Below are 15,786 nucleotides of genomic sequence, written 5' to 3'. Positions count from 1 at the left end.
GGTGCCGTGGTCCGGGTGCCGTACTCTAAATGCCTTTGGGTGTTCATTTCCAGTTTTCCACCAAAGGCCTAATTTTTCTAGAGATCTTAATATGATAGACTACAAAAAGACAACAATGTTGCTGTTTTCTTTTCTTTTCTTACATTGTGTGTGTGTGTGTGTGTGTGTGTGTGTGTGTGTGTGTGTGTGTGTGTGTGTCAGGGGGGATGGCATACTCCACAGCATGTGTATGGCCATCAGAGGACAACTTTCAGGAGTCAACTCTCTCCTTCCATCCTGTGGGTTCTGGAGATCAGTCTGTCCAGGAGCCTTGGTAGCAAGCACCCTTACCTGCTGAGCTCTCTGGCCCTTATATTTTAATATAAATATTTTCATGTAGAATTTTATATAATTGTTCTTAATGAGATTTCCACATGATGCCAACATTTACACCATTGTTGGAGCTTTCAGTTTCTTGTGTAGATCTAAGTTTTGGTCCATGATCATATTTTCTCTTTTGGTCAGTTGATAATGAAGTCTCAGTTTGTGTTTGTGTTGAGAAGAAATCTTGATTTTTACCTTCTTTTCTGAGTCTGGAATGCCAGGTTGACAGTTTTATTCTCTTTTATTGTTCTGAAGATATGAGTCCATTGTCTTTGGCCTACAGCTTCTGATGAGAAACCTACTAGAAATTCCTTGGACTGCAGTGCAGGTCAGAGTATAATGGTTACCATCTATGTGCAAGGCCCTTGGTTCCATGCCCAGCATCCTGAACCCCTAAAAGTTTCCCTTTTATTTTGCATTTCAGCGGAGAGGTTACGTGCCTTTTGGTGTTTGTTGTCCGACCCTCATGCAGTCTCTTCATTTCTATATTTATTTATATTTACCTTTATACAGTTTCTTAGATTTATGACTTGATGTTTGTTAGATGCAGCCCACCGTTAACAAAACTGTTAAGCAGCACCTAAGTCCAGGTCCGTTTGACCATCTGAACTGCTCTGGATCCCTAGTATTCTCTGCCCATGAATACTGAACTTTTCCATGTGCTCCTAACCCTCTTCCTTTGCCTGACCCATGCCTTCCTCCCTGGTGCATTACTGGTGTCTGGAGGTAGTTGCTTGTTAGGAAGATATAAATAATATTGATATAAAAGTCAATTAATCCTTTAGTAAAGGTTTAGATAGAAAATGATTCATTTCTTCTGAAACACTGGTTTCCTTTCCTGTTGCTGTGATAAAATGTCCTGACAAAAGCAACTTGGGGTCAGAAGGGCTTCTTCTGGTTCACAGTTCCTGGTTCCTGTCCATCCTGGAATGTGAGCATCAGGAGCTTGAGGCAGCCGGTCACTTTACATGCACTGCCGGGAAGTGGAGACTAGTGAACACTGGTACTCAGCTAGCCTCCTCCTCCTCATGTAGTCCAAGACCCAAAAGTACATAATGATACCACTCACTGTCAAGGTAGACCTTCCTGTCTCAATTTACCTCACCAAGATGATCCTTCACAGACTTGCCCAGAGGGCAAATCATCCCTCAAAGGTGTGTGTGGAAGCTTGTTTTCTCAGTAGTTCTATGACTTTTCAAGTTGATAATTGAGAATAACCATCACAGTGAGTTAGAAGATGATTTTGGCAGTGATATATTTAAGTGTTTGAAGGAAAGCAATAAGGGAGAAATGCCTTTACCTAAGTCCAGTAAGAGTAGCCAAAGATATATATATATATATAATATATATACACATATATATATACATATATATACACACATATATATATATATTTGGTTTTTTTGATGCAGGGTTTCTCTCTGTAGCCCTGGCTATTCTGTTCTGAAACTAGTTCTGTAGATCAGGCTCGTCTTAAACTCACTGAGATCTGCCTTCCTCTGCCTCTCGGCTACTGTGATTAAAGGTGTGCACCACCACTTTCTATCAAAAAAGAACTTTTGACAAGAAAAAAAAATTGGAATATGTGAATATTGTAAGGAATACGGTAAATTTTATGGCAGTTAATAAGTATAATAATGTTTCTTCTGTTACAAACCTTATTGGCTCCAAATTTTTTTAATAAAATTTATTTATTTATTTATTTTACAATCCAGCCACAGTTTCCCCCCCTCCTCTTCTTCCAGCCCTGCTCCCCATTCCCATGCCTCAGTCCACTCCTCCTCCATTTCTGTGTAGGAAAGGGCAGGTTTCCCGTGAGTATCAGCAAAACATGGCATATCAAGTTGCAGTAAAACTAAGCACCTTCCCATGTATTAAGGCTGGGTGGGCAAGGAGACCCAGTATGAGGAGTAGGACCCCAAAAGCCATTAAAAGAGTCAGAGACAGCCCCTGTTCCCACTGTTAGGAGTCCCACAAGAGAACCAAGCTATACAACTGTAACACATATGTAGAGTGCCTAGGTCAGTCCCATGCAGGCTCCCTGGTCGTCAGTTCAGTCTCTGTGAGCCCTGATGAGCCCAAGTTAGTTGATTCTGTGAGTTTTCTTGTGATGTCCCTAACCCCACTGGCTCCTGCAATCCTTTCTCCCTTTCTTCTGCAGGATTCCCTGAACTCCTCCTAATGTTTGGCTGTGGGTCTGCATCTGTTTCCCTCAGTTGCTGGATGAAACCTCTCTGATAACAATTGGGCTAGGCACCAATCTGGTCACAGGAGATAGTCAGTTCTGGCTATGTGTCCGCTATTACTAGGAGTCTTAGCTAGAGTCATCCTTGTGATTTCTGGGAGATGCCCTTGTACCAGGCTTTTAGGAGACCCCGAAATACACCCCCTTTTCAGTAGTCTCTTTCAACACTCTCCCCCTCCACCACCCCAACCTGATTGCTCATGTTCTCATCCTCACCCGCCCTCAGTCTACTCTTGAAACCTCTTCTATTTCCCTCTCGGAGGGAAAGCCAGCATCCTCCATGAACCCTCCTTGTTACCTAGTCTCTCTCTGGATTATAGCAGAGTTATCCTTTATCTTACAGCTAATATCCACTTATGAGTGAGTACATACCATGTTTGTCTTTCTCGCTCTGGATTACCTCACTTAGGATGATTTTTCTAGTTCCATCCATTTGCCTGCAAATTTCCTGGTGTCCTTGTTTTTAACAGCTGGGTAATACTCCATTGTGTAAATGTACCCCATTTTCTTTATCCATTCCTCAGTTGAGAGACATGTAGATTGTTTCCAGGTTCTGGCTATTACAAATGAAGCTACTATAAACATAGTTGAGCAAGTGTCCTTGTGGTATGATTGAGCATCCTTTGGGTATATGCCCAAGAGTGGTATAGCTGGATCTTGTGATAGATTGACTCCCAATTTTCTGAGAAACCATCACACTGATTTCCATAGTGGCCATACAAGTTTTCACTCCCACCAGCAATGGAGGAGTGTTCCCCTTGCTCCACATCCTCACCAGCATGAGCTGTCACTCGTGTTTTTAATCTTAGCCATTCTGACAGGTGTGAGTTGGCATCTCAGAGTTGTTTTGATTTGTATTTCCCTGGTGGCTAAGGATGTTGAATATCTTCTTAAGTGTTTCTCAGCCATCTGAGATTTTTCTGTTGAGACTTCTCTGTTTATATCTGTATCCCCTTTTTTAATTTTATTATTTGGTTTGTTGATATCTAGTTTATAGAATTCTTATATATTTTGGAAATCAGCCCTCTCTCAGATGTAGAGTTGGTGAATATCTTTTCTCATTCTGTAGGCTGCTGTTTTGTTCTATTGACAGTATCATTTGCCTTACAGAAACTTTTCAATTTCATGAGGTCCCATTTATTAATTGTTGATCTCAGTGTTTGTGTTACTGGTGTTCTATTCAGGAAGTTGTCTCTTGTGCCAATGCATTCAAGATTATTTTCCACTTTCTCTTCTATCAGGTTCCGTTATCTGGATTTATACTGAAGTCTTTGATCTACTTAGACTTGAGTTTTGTGCAGGGTGATAAATGTGGATCTATTTGCATTTTTCTACATGCCAACATCCAGTTGGACCAGCACCCTTTGTTGAAGATGCTTTCCTTTTTCCATTGTAAAGTTTTGGCTTCATTGTCAAAAATCAGGTTCCCATAGGTGTGTGGATTAACATCTGGGTCTTCAATTCGATTCCATTGACACACCTGTCTGTTTTTATATCAATACCATGGGAGTTTTATTACTATAGCCCTGTAGTAGAGCTTGAAATAAGGGATAGTGATACCTCCTGAGGTTCTTTTATTGTACAGGATTGGTTTAGCTATCCTGGGTTTTTTGTTTTTCCATATGAAGTTGAGTATTGTTCTTCCAAGGTCTGTAATGAATTGTTTTGGGATTTTAATGGGGATTGCATTGAATCTGTAGATTGATTTTGGTAAGATGGCCATTTTTACTATGTTAATCCTACTGAGCCATGAGCTTGGGAAGTCTTTCCATCTTCTCATATCTTCCTCAGTTTCTCTCATTGGAGATTTGAAGTTCTTATCATACAGATCTTTCACTTGCTTGATTAGAGTTACACCATTATATTTTATGTCATTTGAGCCTTAGGTAAAGGGAGTTGATTCTCTGATTTCTTTTCAGCCCATTTATCATTTGTATGTAGGGGGGCTACTGATTGTTTTTTAGTTAATTTTGTGTCCAGCCACTTGACTAAAGGTGTTTATCAGCTGTAGGAATTCCCTGGTAGGCCTTTTTGTAGTTGGAATTTTCTTTGGACCACCTACCAGCTCCCAAATAAAAACACAGAGACTTATTATTAATTAGGAATGCCAGCCTTAGTTTAGGCTTGTCCCACTAGCTCTTTTATCTTAATTTAACCTGTTTCCCCTTCCCAAGCCTAAATTCTTCCTCCTACTTACTCTCTCTGCCCAGAAGTCCCATCTATCCCTCCTCCCACTATTGGCCATTTAGCTTTTTATTAGATCAATCAGGTGCCTTAGGCAGAAAAGGTAAAAGAGCAACACATCTTTACATAATTAAACATATACAACACATCTTTACTCAGTTAAGCAAATGCAACACATCTTTTCATAGTTAAATAAATATTCCACAACAGTTTGGTGGGTCAGTTATGTATACTATCATGTCATCTACAAATAATGATACTTTGGCTTCTTCCTTTCCAATTTGTATCCCCTAGATCTCCTTCAGTTGTCTTATTGCTCTAGCTATAACTTCAAGTACTATATTGAATAGGTACGGAGAGAGTGGACAACCTTGTCTTACTCCTGATTTTAGTGGGATATTTTGAGTTTCTCTCCATTTAATTTGATGTGGACAATAGGCTTGTTGTATATTGCTTTTATTATTTTTAGTTTTGTCCCTTGTATCCCTGATCTCTCCAAGACTTTTATCATGAAGGGATGTTGTATTTTGTCAATGGCTTTTTCAACATCTAATGAGATGATCATGTGGGGTTTTTTTTCAGTTTGTTTATATGGTGGATTACATTGACAGATTTTTGTATGTTGAACCATCCCTGCATCTCTGGGATGAAGCCTACTTGGTCATGGTGGATGATCTTTTTGATTTGTTCTGGATTTTGTTTGTCATTATTTTATTGAGTATTTTTACATCAATGTTCATGAGTGAAATTGGTCTATAATTCTTTTTGTTTGTTGAGTCTTTGTGTGGTTTGTGTATCAGAGTGACTGTGGCCTCATAGAAAGAATTTAGCACTGTTCCTTCTGTTTCTATTTTGTGGAATAATTTGAGGAATATTTTTATTAGCTGTTCTTTGAAAGTCTGGTACAATTCTGTTTTAAAAACTATCTAGCCCTGGGCTTTTTTTTGGTTGCCAAACTTTTAATTACTGCTTCTATTTCCTTAGGGGTTATCAGTCTATTTAAATTGTTTATCTGATCTTGATTTAACTTTGGTAAGTGGTATCTATCAAGAAATTTGTTCATTTCTTTCAGATTTTCCAATGTTGTGGAGTACAGGTTTTTGAATTATGACCTAACGATTCTCTGGATTTCCTCGCAGTCTGTTGTTATTGTCCCCCTTTTCATTTCTGATTTTGTTGATTTGGATATTCTCTCTCTGCCTTTTAGCTAGTTTGGATAAGGATTTAATCTATTTTGTTGATTTTCTCAAAGAACTAGCTCTTCGTTGCTTCTTTGTATTGTCCTATTTGTTTCTATTTTATCGATTTCAGCCCTCAGTTTGATTACTTCCTGCCATCTTCTCCTCTTAGGTGTATCTGCTTCTTTTTGTTCTAGAGCTTTCAGGAGTGCTGTTAAGTCACTAGTATGAGATATCTCCAAGGCACTTAGCGTTATAAACTTTCCTCTTAGCACCATTTTCATTGTGTCCCATAACTTTGGGTATGTTGTGCATTCATTTTCATTAAATTCTAGGAATTCTTTAACTTCTTTATTTCTTCCTTGGCGCACTGGTGACTCAGTAGAGAGCTGTTCAGTTTCCATAAATTTGTAGACTTTCTATTGTTTCTGTTGTTGTTGAAATCCAGCTTTAATTCTTGGTGGTCTAATAAGATACAGGGGGTTATTTCAATTTTTTTTGTATCTGTTGAGACTTGCTTTGTGGCTGAGTATATGGTCAATTTTGGAGAAGGTTCCATGTGGTGCTAAGAAGAAGGTATATCCCTTTGTGTTTGGGTGAAATATTCTGTAGGTATCTGTTAGATCCATTTGAGTCATAGCATCTGTTAGTTCCGTTATTTCTTTGTTCAGTTTCTATCTAGATGACCTGTCCATTGATGAGAATGTGGTGTTGAAGTCTCCCACTATTAATGTGTGGGGTTCAATGTATAATTCAAGCTTTAGAAATTCTTTTTCAGGAATGTGGGTGCCCTTAGATTTTGGGCATAGATATTCAGAATTGAGACATCATCTTGGTGAATTTTTCCTTTGATGAATATGAAATGCCCTTCTCCATCTCTTTTGATTAATTTTGGTTGGAAGTCAATTTTTTTTAGGTAATGGGGATAGCATACCAGCTTGCTTCTTAGGTCCATTTGATTGGAAAATCTTTGTTTACTCTGAGGTAATGTCTACCTTTGGTGTTGAGGTGTGTTTCTTTTTTTTTTTTTTTTTTTTTTTTTTTTGGTTTTTCGAGACAGGGTTTCTCTGTATAGCTTTGCACCTTTCCTGGATCTTGCTCTGTAGACCAGGCTGGTCTTGAACTCACAAAGATCCGCCTGCCTCTGCCTCCCGAGTGCTGGGATTAAAGGCATGCACCACCACCGCCCGGCTGTGTTTCTTGTATGTAGCAGAATGATGGATCCTGTCTTTGCATCCATTCCATTAGCCTGTGTCTTTTTATTGGCAAATTGAGTCCATTGATATTGAGGGATATTAATGACCAATGGTTGTTAATTCCTGTTATTTTGGTGGTGGTGGTGATTTGTGTGTGTGTGTGTGTGTGTGTGTGTGTGATTTCTCTTTTTGGGGTTTTGCTGTGAGATTATCTATTGCCTGTGTTTTTTTTTTTTTTTGGTTTTTCGAGACAGGGTTTCTCTGTGTAGCTTTGCGCCTTTCCTGGGACTCACTTGGTAGCCCAGGCTGGCCTCGAACTCACAGAGATCCGCCTGGCTCTGCCTCCCGAGTGCTGGGATTAAAGGCGTGCACCACCACCGCCCGGCCTTTGCCTGTGTTTTTGCGGGTGCAGTTAGCTTCCTGCTGTAGCTAGAGTTTTCCTGCCTGGCCCACAGTCAAGACAAATCTCTCTCACCTGCCAGTCCCACAGCCGTCAGACCCAACCAAGTAAACACAGAGACTTATATTGGTTACAAACTGTATGGCCGTGGCAGGTTTCTTGCTAACTGTTCTTACAGCTTAAATTAATCCATTTCCATTAATCTATACCTTGCCACATGGCTCGTGGCTTACTGGCATCTTCACATGCTGTTTCTCATCGTGGCGGCTGGCAGTGTCTCTCTGACTCAGCCTTCCACTTCCCAGCTTTATTCTCCTCCTTGTCCCGCCTATACTTCCTGCCTAGCCAATGGCCAATCAGTGTTTTATTTATTGACCAATCAGCAACACATTTGCCATACAGAACATCCCACAGCATCCTGCAGTTAGAGTTTTCCTTTTAGTACCTTTTGTAGGGCCAGATTTATGTATAGATATTGTTTAAATTTGACTTTGTCATGAAATATCTTGTTTTCTCCATCTATGGTGATTGACAGTTTTGCTGAGTATAGTAGTCTGGGTTGGCATCCATGGTCTCTTAGCTTCTGCAAGACATCAGTCCAGACCCTTTGGATTTTAGGGTCTGTTGAGAAGTTGGGTGTTATTCTAATGGGTCTGCCTTTATATATTACTTGGCCTTTTCCCCTTGCCATTTTTAATATTCTTTCTTTGTTCTGCATGTTTAATGCTTTGCTTATTATATGGTGAGGGGACTTTCCTTCATCTATTTGTTTTTCTTGCCTTTCTTTTAAGGATTTATTGATATCTTCCATTTTTTGTTGGTCTTTTCCTCAATTTCTCTAATGGATTTTTTATATCTTCTTTAAGGACATCTATTATCTTCATAAAGTTGTTTTCAAGTGCTTCAGCTATGTTGGATTGTTCAGATCTTGCTGTTGTAGAATAGCTGGGCTCTGGTGATACTACATTGCCCTTTCTGTTATTGATTGTGTTCTTACACTGATGTTCAGGCATCTGGATTTGGGGTGATTATAGGTCTAGGTGTTGATTCCTGCATTTGTCTCTGTTGGATGGGAGTTTTGTTCCTTAGTTTGTCTTTCCTTTCTGGTCTTCTGGCCTAAATGGCCAAGTGTTCTGGTGACTAGCAGGTTTTCAGGTCCAGTGCAGTGTCCTCTCTAGGGTTTTTTGGGCCAGGGGTCCCTAGATTGGGCCTGGGCTCTGGTAGAGCCAAAATATCCTTCTGAAGATGTAGACCAGGATATGGAGCCCATGGGAAAGGGGCTGCAGTCTGGGGTCCCTAGATCTAGTCTGGCCTCTGGGGTCCAAGCACCAGCCTGGCCTCCAGTACAACAGCTGCCAGGACTGGGACCCCTAGATCTGGCCTGTGCACCAGGAAAGCTAAAGTCTGCCTCTGAAGTTGTAGGCCAGGGCTCTCTAGATCCAGCCTGGCCTCTGGTAACATGGGAGTCTTCTTCTGAAGTTCTAAAACAGACTATAGAGCCAGGTGTGGGGGGGATGGGGTGTGCAGTCTGGAGTTGTTGGGCAGGCTTAAAGAGGTTTTGTGGGTGGTGGGCAGTGTCTTATCTGGGGTTCCTAGGACCAGCCTGGCCTCCTGTAAGTTTGCCAGTGCTGTGGGCCCCAGTATGGAGCTCAGGAAAGAGAATATAGTCTGGGGTATTGGGCAGACTTTAAGGGATTCCAAATTTAAGAAATTATTTTACATAAATGTTAAGAAATTTAAGAAGCATGAGTTCTATTATAAAACAAAAATTATTTCATTATTTTTTAAATTCTATTTTATATGTATGGGTGTTTTGCTTGCATGTATGTATGTCTGTGAACCACTTGTGTGCCTGGTTTTCACAGAGGCCAGAAGAGGGTGTTGGATTCCCTGGAACTGGAATTACAGATGGTTGTGAGCCACCATGTAGATGCTGCAAATGGAACTTGGGGTCTCTCCAAGAGCAGCCAGTGGTCTTAACTCTGAGCCATCTCTCCAGTCCCTAAAATAAATATTCTGAGTCAGGAAATTTTAGTTATAAGTTCAAAAAAGAAGCATACTTGTAAAAAGTATTCATAATCACAGTTTGGCAGTACAAGTACAGTCATTGAATTTGTATTTCCCCACTCAGGAAGCTAGGTGCTGTCCTGTTAACACGACCATTCATTTTCATTTCCATCCATTGTTTGGTCGTCCAGTGTTTGCACCTGTCAATGAAGTGACCACAGAAAGGCCAGCATGTGTGTTCCAGAGAAAGTGGAATGTCAGCAGCTGGCAAAACAAAATGACATTTTCATGTGGACAGAGCTGGGATTCAATAATGTGCTGGAGCAAGGTGAAAAATTTGACTTGGGACAAGGAACAAATACCGTAGTCAATATGAGGTGCTTTGCTTTGTTTTGCTTCTGACGAAAAGAAATGCTATCTCCATTATCACAACTCAGCTATCTTCCAGTAAGACTGAATAATTATTTGCATTATAGAAGATATGCTGCAGCAGTCTTATCTCTAGCTCCATGGCTGATCATCTTGAGAAAAATAGAACCTTAGAAATCAATAACGAATTTCACTACATATTCAAAAGCAGAATGTTAAAATAAATCGCTAATCACTGACATGAATTTGGATGGTATGAAGTAAGACATCATTGCCTTCCAATATGGCACCTTGTTTTCCTAATTGTCTGAGTTTTTAAAACTTGGGTACCTGGCCGGGTGATGGTGGTACATGCTTTTAATCCCAGCACTTGGGAGGCAGAGCCAGGAGGATCTCTGTGAGTTCGAGGCCAGCCTGAGGTCTACAGAGCGAGATCCAGGTCAGGCACCAAAACTACACAAAGAAACCCTGTCTCGAAAAGCAAAAAAATAAAATAAAATAACTTGGATACCTTTTCTTTAGCATAGTAGTAAGAGCCTTGGAGTGCTTGGATCTTTTGTTCAGTGACCTCCATGGCCTACAGCTGACCAAAGGGCACTGACTTCACCCTGTACCCCATACCTTGGTGGAGAGACCATTCAAGTAGACTGTCCCTGTTGAGAACAAATAGATGAAGTGATCCTTAAATGTGTCTGCCTTGGGTCACTTCAGTGACTTTTTCATTTTCTTAATCCTTCCCTAGCTTTTCCAATGGTTACACAGGATCTAAATGCGTTAAAAGTCAGGGATAAAAGGCTGCCCCCAGGCATGGGGAACCTGTAATTTTGATTAATTGTTGTCTTACTTGTCTGTTCATTTTCGGAGACAGAGCCTCCATGTATCTCAGGCTGACCTCAAACCCACTCCCAACAAGTACCTTGAACTTCTAATCCTTCACCTCCATATCCTGAGTGCTGGGCACCACTGTTCCTGGTGGTCAGGGTTTGATCAGGTGTTTCGTGTTCTTGGTTTATTCAAAGAATTGAGATAAAAGCCCACATAGATCTTAAAAGGGAGCAAGGCAACTTTCTTCAAATCAAAGCAGTAGTAGATATTAGAATGAAATATACTGTCAATATTGACAGCAGGCCATGTGGACAAAGGTCTCAACAGCCTCAGTTACTTTTTGGAACTTACTTTTATGGAGTTTAAAGTAAGTTTGGTTTGTAAAGAGTGCAGTTTGGATGGTTCTCTGTGGGAGCCCACAAAGGTTTTCTAGTGAGATCTGAGCTTGCTTTACCCAGCAGGGCTGCATACGGGGATGGATTGACCACATGCATGGTTACCAGGTGTTCAGAAGGGTCTGCACTTGGCTGTGCTAGGGGGAGGTCTTTTGCTCCACCCCTTGGCATTCCTTTAAAAAGCCCTTTAGAAGAGACAGAAGGGGCCAGTGGATAAGGATCCAGACCCTCTTGAGGCTATCCTGTGTTTCTGTCTTTTTATCTCCCCTCTATCCTTCTATCTAAATCTCTTATCCCTCACTCCCCAAGCTTACCCTGGAGTAAAGGTGGGGGCAGGTCCCCCGCAGTTCCCTATTTTGACTGACTGTTATACAAATGTTTTCTCTACTGTTCATGTCCCTTTCCATAATGCATCTAATTTTAATCATACGCATGCTCCATTGTGCATAGGAATAAGAAGATAAACAGAGGGTTCTTCCTAAAAGGCCACTTCAGGGTATAGTTTGTCTTATTGTGAATATACCCAACACTAACTCAAGACAGAGGGGCTTCCCACTTACTGTAACTGGACACAACGGAAATAATGATGAACAAGGTCTTTGTTAGTTTGATGCTTGTTAAAGAAAGGAGAAACTTACTCCATTATTAAGAGGGAATGGGTGTATACCTCCATACAGATTGGGGTCCTCAGGTTGCTAGGTGCAAGAGCTGTTTCCATAGTATATGCAAATAAAAGTCTCAGAATGCCAAGTGCATTGTTAGAAGAGGGATATGCGCAGGGCTCACACCAAGTAGAGTCCTAGGTCAGTAAACTATTCCCTATGCCTGCCTGACTCATCACCATGCCAGGTTTATGTGTGCTGGAGTCTGGATTCAGAGTTTTACGCATACTAGATCAGCACTCCACCAATGGAGCTATACCCTAGCCTTGAATTAAGTCAACTTCTGAATCTCATCACATTCTGACTGCTTTACTACACTAGTTTGCATTTTTTGCTTAATCAATGTAGTTGTTACACTTTTCATGACTATTACCAAGAAAACAACTTAAGGGGAAAAAATTGTTTTGCCCATGACTTCAGACATTTCTGTCCATCTTATCAGGGAGGATAGATTGGATCAAAGCCACTCAGATCATGGTTGACTGGAAGCAGAGAGAGAATGCCTACATTAGCTGGTTTCCCCACTTTCTCCTTTTATTCCACAGCTGTCCTTGCCCCCAGTCTATAGAATGGTGCCACACACATTCAAGATGGGCCTTACAGCTTAGTTATTCCTCTCTGGAAATGCCCTCTCAGATATACACAGAACTGTGTTTAACAATCCCGTAGGCAGGACTAGGTAGATTACTCAGTGGGTAGTTCTTTGCTGTGCACACACGAGAACCTGAGTTTAGATCCTTGGCACCCATGTAAAAAGCTGGACATGGTAATGTGTGCCTGTAATCCCAGCACTGGGAGGTAGAGACAGGAGGATCCTTGGGGCTTACTGGCCGGATGATCTAGCCTATCAGTGAGTTCCAGGTTCAGTGAGAGACCCTATCTTAAAAATACAAGGTGGAGAGTGATAGAGGGAGACACCCAGCATCAACCTCTAACCTCTACACACGCACACACACACACACACACACACACACGCACGCATGCACGCACACACACGCACGCACGCACGCACACACGCACGCACATACCAAACAAATAATAATCTCATATGCACTTCTAAATCCAGTCAAAATGACAAGATTAAGCCATGAAGTGGGTCAAGGGCTTTCTGCCAAGCCAGACCACCTGGGTCCAATCCCTGGGATCACATGGCAGAAGAAGAGAACCGACTCACCCCAAATTGTTCTCTGATCACCACATATGCCCAGAACCCATGTTTGTTTCCACACACACACAAAAAAAATAAGCTAGATAACATGCAACAAAATAATTAAAATATAAATTAACCAGGAAAATCCAGGGCTGAGTGCAATCTGATGCTGTAATTTCTCTGCACACTTCCATATACATCCTGCACATATTACATCTTGATGTAGGTGAGTTTGAGAAGGCTTACATACGTAAGGGACTGAGTTTGTATCATCAAGATGCTATTCCAAATTTGTTATTCCAAACTTATCAGTCTGGGTATTGGTCATTAGCTGCCCACCAAACACTGGTACCTCCCCCTTCCTGGGTTTGCCCCATCTTCACCTCAGGCTTTACTTTTGGTTGCCAGGGAAAGCTCATTTTTCTTTAGGATGCAGAACTGCTCAGCTCTTTCTAACCCCTGCTTTAATGCAGTCACCTCTACCAAGAAGGGCAATGGACCATGGGGCTATGGAGAAATCAGAACCTATTTGCAAAACGACGTGGTAGTGTTAAGCAGGAACGTTTCTGTCCACTGCATAGAAATTTAATGTTAATTAACCAAGATGTGTGTGTGTGTGTGTGTGTGTGTGTGTGTGTGTGTGTGTGTGTGTGTGTGTCTGTCTGTGTGTGGTTCTGGGAATGTTACTGGAACCTCGTGTGAAGTAGCTAAGTATTCTGCCATTGAGCTATATTTCTAGCCCAGCCAAGAGTTTTAACATAGTGTATTCTTTATATTGATGAATTCAGGTGGTTATGAGCACATGCCCATAAGAATTCATTAAACCATTACTCCTCTGGAACCATGTGACACACGCCCTCTCAATTTTTCATTTCTGTTCTTCCCTCTCCTCTTCCTCCTCCTCCTTCAGACAGGGTCTCTCACTAGCCTGGACAGTAAGCCCCGAAGATTCACCTGTCTCCCCCTCCCCAGCACAGAGATTACAAGCTGATGCCACAAAGCCCTGTATTTTTAAAATGGATTCTGGGAATGGAACTCTGGTCCTGGGGCTTGCAAGGCAAGCACTTTACCAACTACCTCCCAAGATCCTATACCCAATATAGTCTCACTTCCAAATAACCTGCTGCCCCTTCTACAGAAAAGTCTAGCAATGGAAACTTAGCATTTTCAAGTACTTTTAAAAAAAAAAAAGCTTATGGCTTTGTAGGAAAATAACTTCCTGCTCCTCCTTCATGGTTTTAAAAAGTATAATGGTGAATGGGGCTGAAGAGATGGTTCAAGTGGTTAAGAGCACTGACTGCTCTTCCAGAGGACCTGGGTTCAATTCCCACCATCTACATGGTGGCTCACAATGATCTGTAACTCCAGCTCCAGGGGATCTGATGCCTTCTTTTGACTTCCGTGAGCACCATGCACACAAGTGGTACACATACAAGCAAAACAGACATATACATAAAATAATAATCTTTTAAAAGTTTTTAAAAGTGTAATGATAAAGTCTGGCCTGTTACTATAGCTGCCATTGACCAACTTCGCATGTGTTCTGTACACTGGATTTTAGGCATTAAATGAGGCAGTGAAGACCTCTGGGCTACATTTGGAAAATTTCAAGTCTCTATTTCCTTTTTTCAAACTAAGATAGACAAGACAGAAAGGAAAACTATCTTCATGCATTAATCTGATATTTTGTCTTTACTATGATTTATTCTCTTCACAGGTTACATTTCTAATACCTCACCTGGTGCCTGAAGAAGTATTGCTAAAATTACAGGCGCTTAAGGTATGAAAATGACCACTGAGAACTCCATTATTAACCTCATTATTGCTTATGGATTCTGGCTATTCCTAGGAAGTAACAAAGTCAATCATTACAGGAAATAGAAGTGTATGGTCATAAAGCCTTCTGACTTTTGAGAATTTTCAAAACAATCTCATTATCCTCTCAAGGGAATCTCAACATTTCTTTCTGTTGGTGGTAATCAGAATTCCCCTACTACTTAGCAGAAATAGCCTTTTCTCACTTAGGAGGAAAGAGTGGTACCATGAATATCTTTAAGCTTGTGCTGGGTTTTTGTGTTTTCTGTTAAAAGGATGAAGACAAAAAAGCTTTACAGGATCAGATACAGAAATTAAAAACTGAATTAGAGAATGAAAAGAAGAAGATGGAGAGGTACTGGGCTTATTGATACACATGGTGTCTGTCTGCAGCCAAGACACTACCTAACCACATGCAAATGTGTTCCAGGTTTAGAAAGGATGCTGATCGGATCAACAAAAACTGGGAGAGGAAATTTATCATCCTCAGGAACAGGTATAGTGTACACAGTGTTGATATAGGTATATAGACAAATTCCATTTATAGAAATACAGCCACTCATCTTTCGGGACAACTGGAACTCTTGTGGGTTTTTTTTCTATATTAATTAATGTTAAATGACCTCACATACTTTCAGTAAGAACTGCAACATGGTTTAAAATAGAAAAGTATTCATAGTCACTTAAAAGAAAGAGGAATTTGGGGCTGGAGAGATGGCTCAGAGGTTAAGAGCACTGACTGCTCTTCCAGGGGTCCTAAGTTCAATTCCCAGCAACCACATGGTGGCTCACAACCATCTGTAATGAGATCTGGTGCCCTCTTCTGGCCTGCAGACATACATGCTGTATACATAATAAATAAATAAATCTTTAAAAAAAGAAAGAAAGAAAGAAAAAAAGAAAGAAAGAAAGAAAGAAGAAAGAAAGAAAGAAAGAGGAATTCAACACTCCCACTCTCTAGTTCTTTGTTTCCATCCTGAATGTAGTCCGACCTATC

General features: G+C 40.8%; 1 protein-coding gene across 1 annotated transcript in view; it reads left to right on the top strand.

The window, feature by feature from the left end:
• CUNH10orf67 (chromosome unknown C10orf67 homolog) overlaps window positions 1–15,786 on the top strand; it is a 119,746-nt gene that overhangs the window by 65,692 nt on the left and 38,268 nt on the right. Inside the window, exons 11-13 of the mRNA XM_052729493.1 lie at window positions 14,692–14,754; window positions 15,065–15,144; window positions 15,220–15,285. Of these exons, the coding sequence (XP_052585453.1) occupies window positions 14,692–14,754; window positions 15,065–15,144; window positions 15,220–15,285 (209 nt within the window). The remainder of the gene's footprint in view (window positions 1–14,691; window positions 14,755–15,064; window positions 15,145–15,219; window positions 15,286–15,786) is intronic.

The sequence above is a fragment of the Peromyscus californicus genome, unplaced genomic scaffold (genome assembly GCF_007827085.1).
Source record: "Peromyscus californicus insignis strain IS unplaced genomic scaffold, ASM782708v3 Scaffold_8__1_contigs__length_139910024, whole genome shotgun sequence".
NCBI classification, from domain to species: domain Eukaryota; kingdom Metazoa; phylum Chordata; class Mammalia; order Rodentia; family Cricetidae; genus Peromyscus; species Peromyscus californicus.
This window is presented reverse-complemented; position numbering and strand designations above follow the sequence as displayed.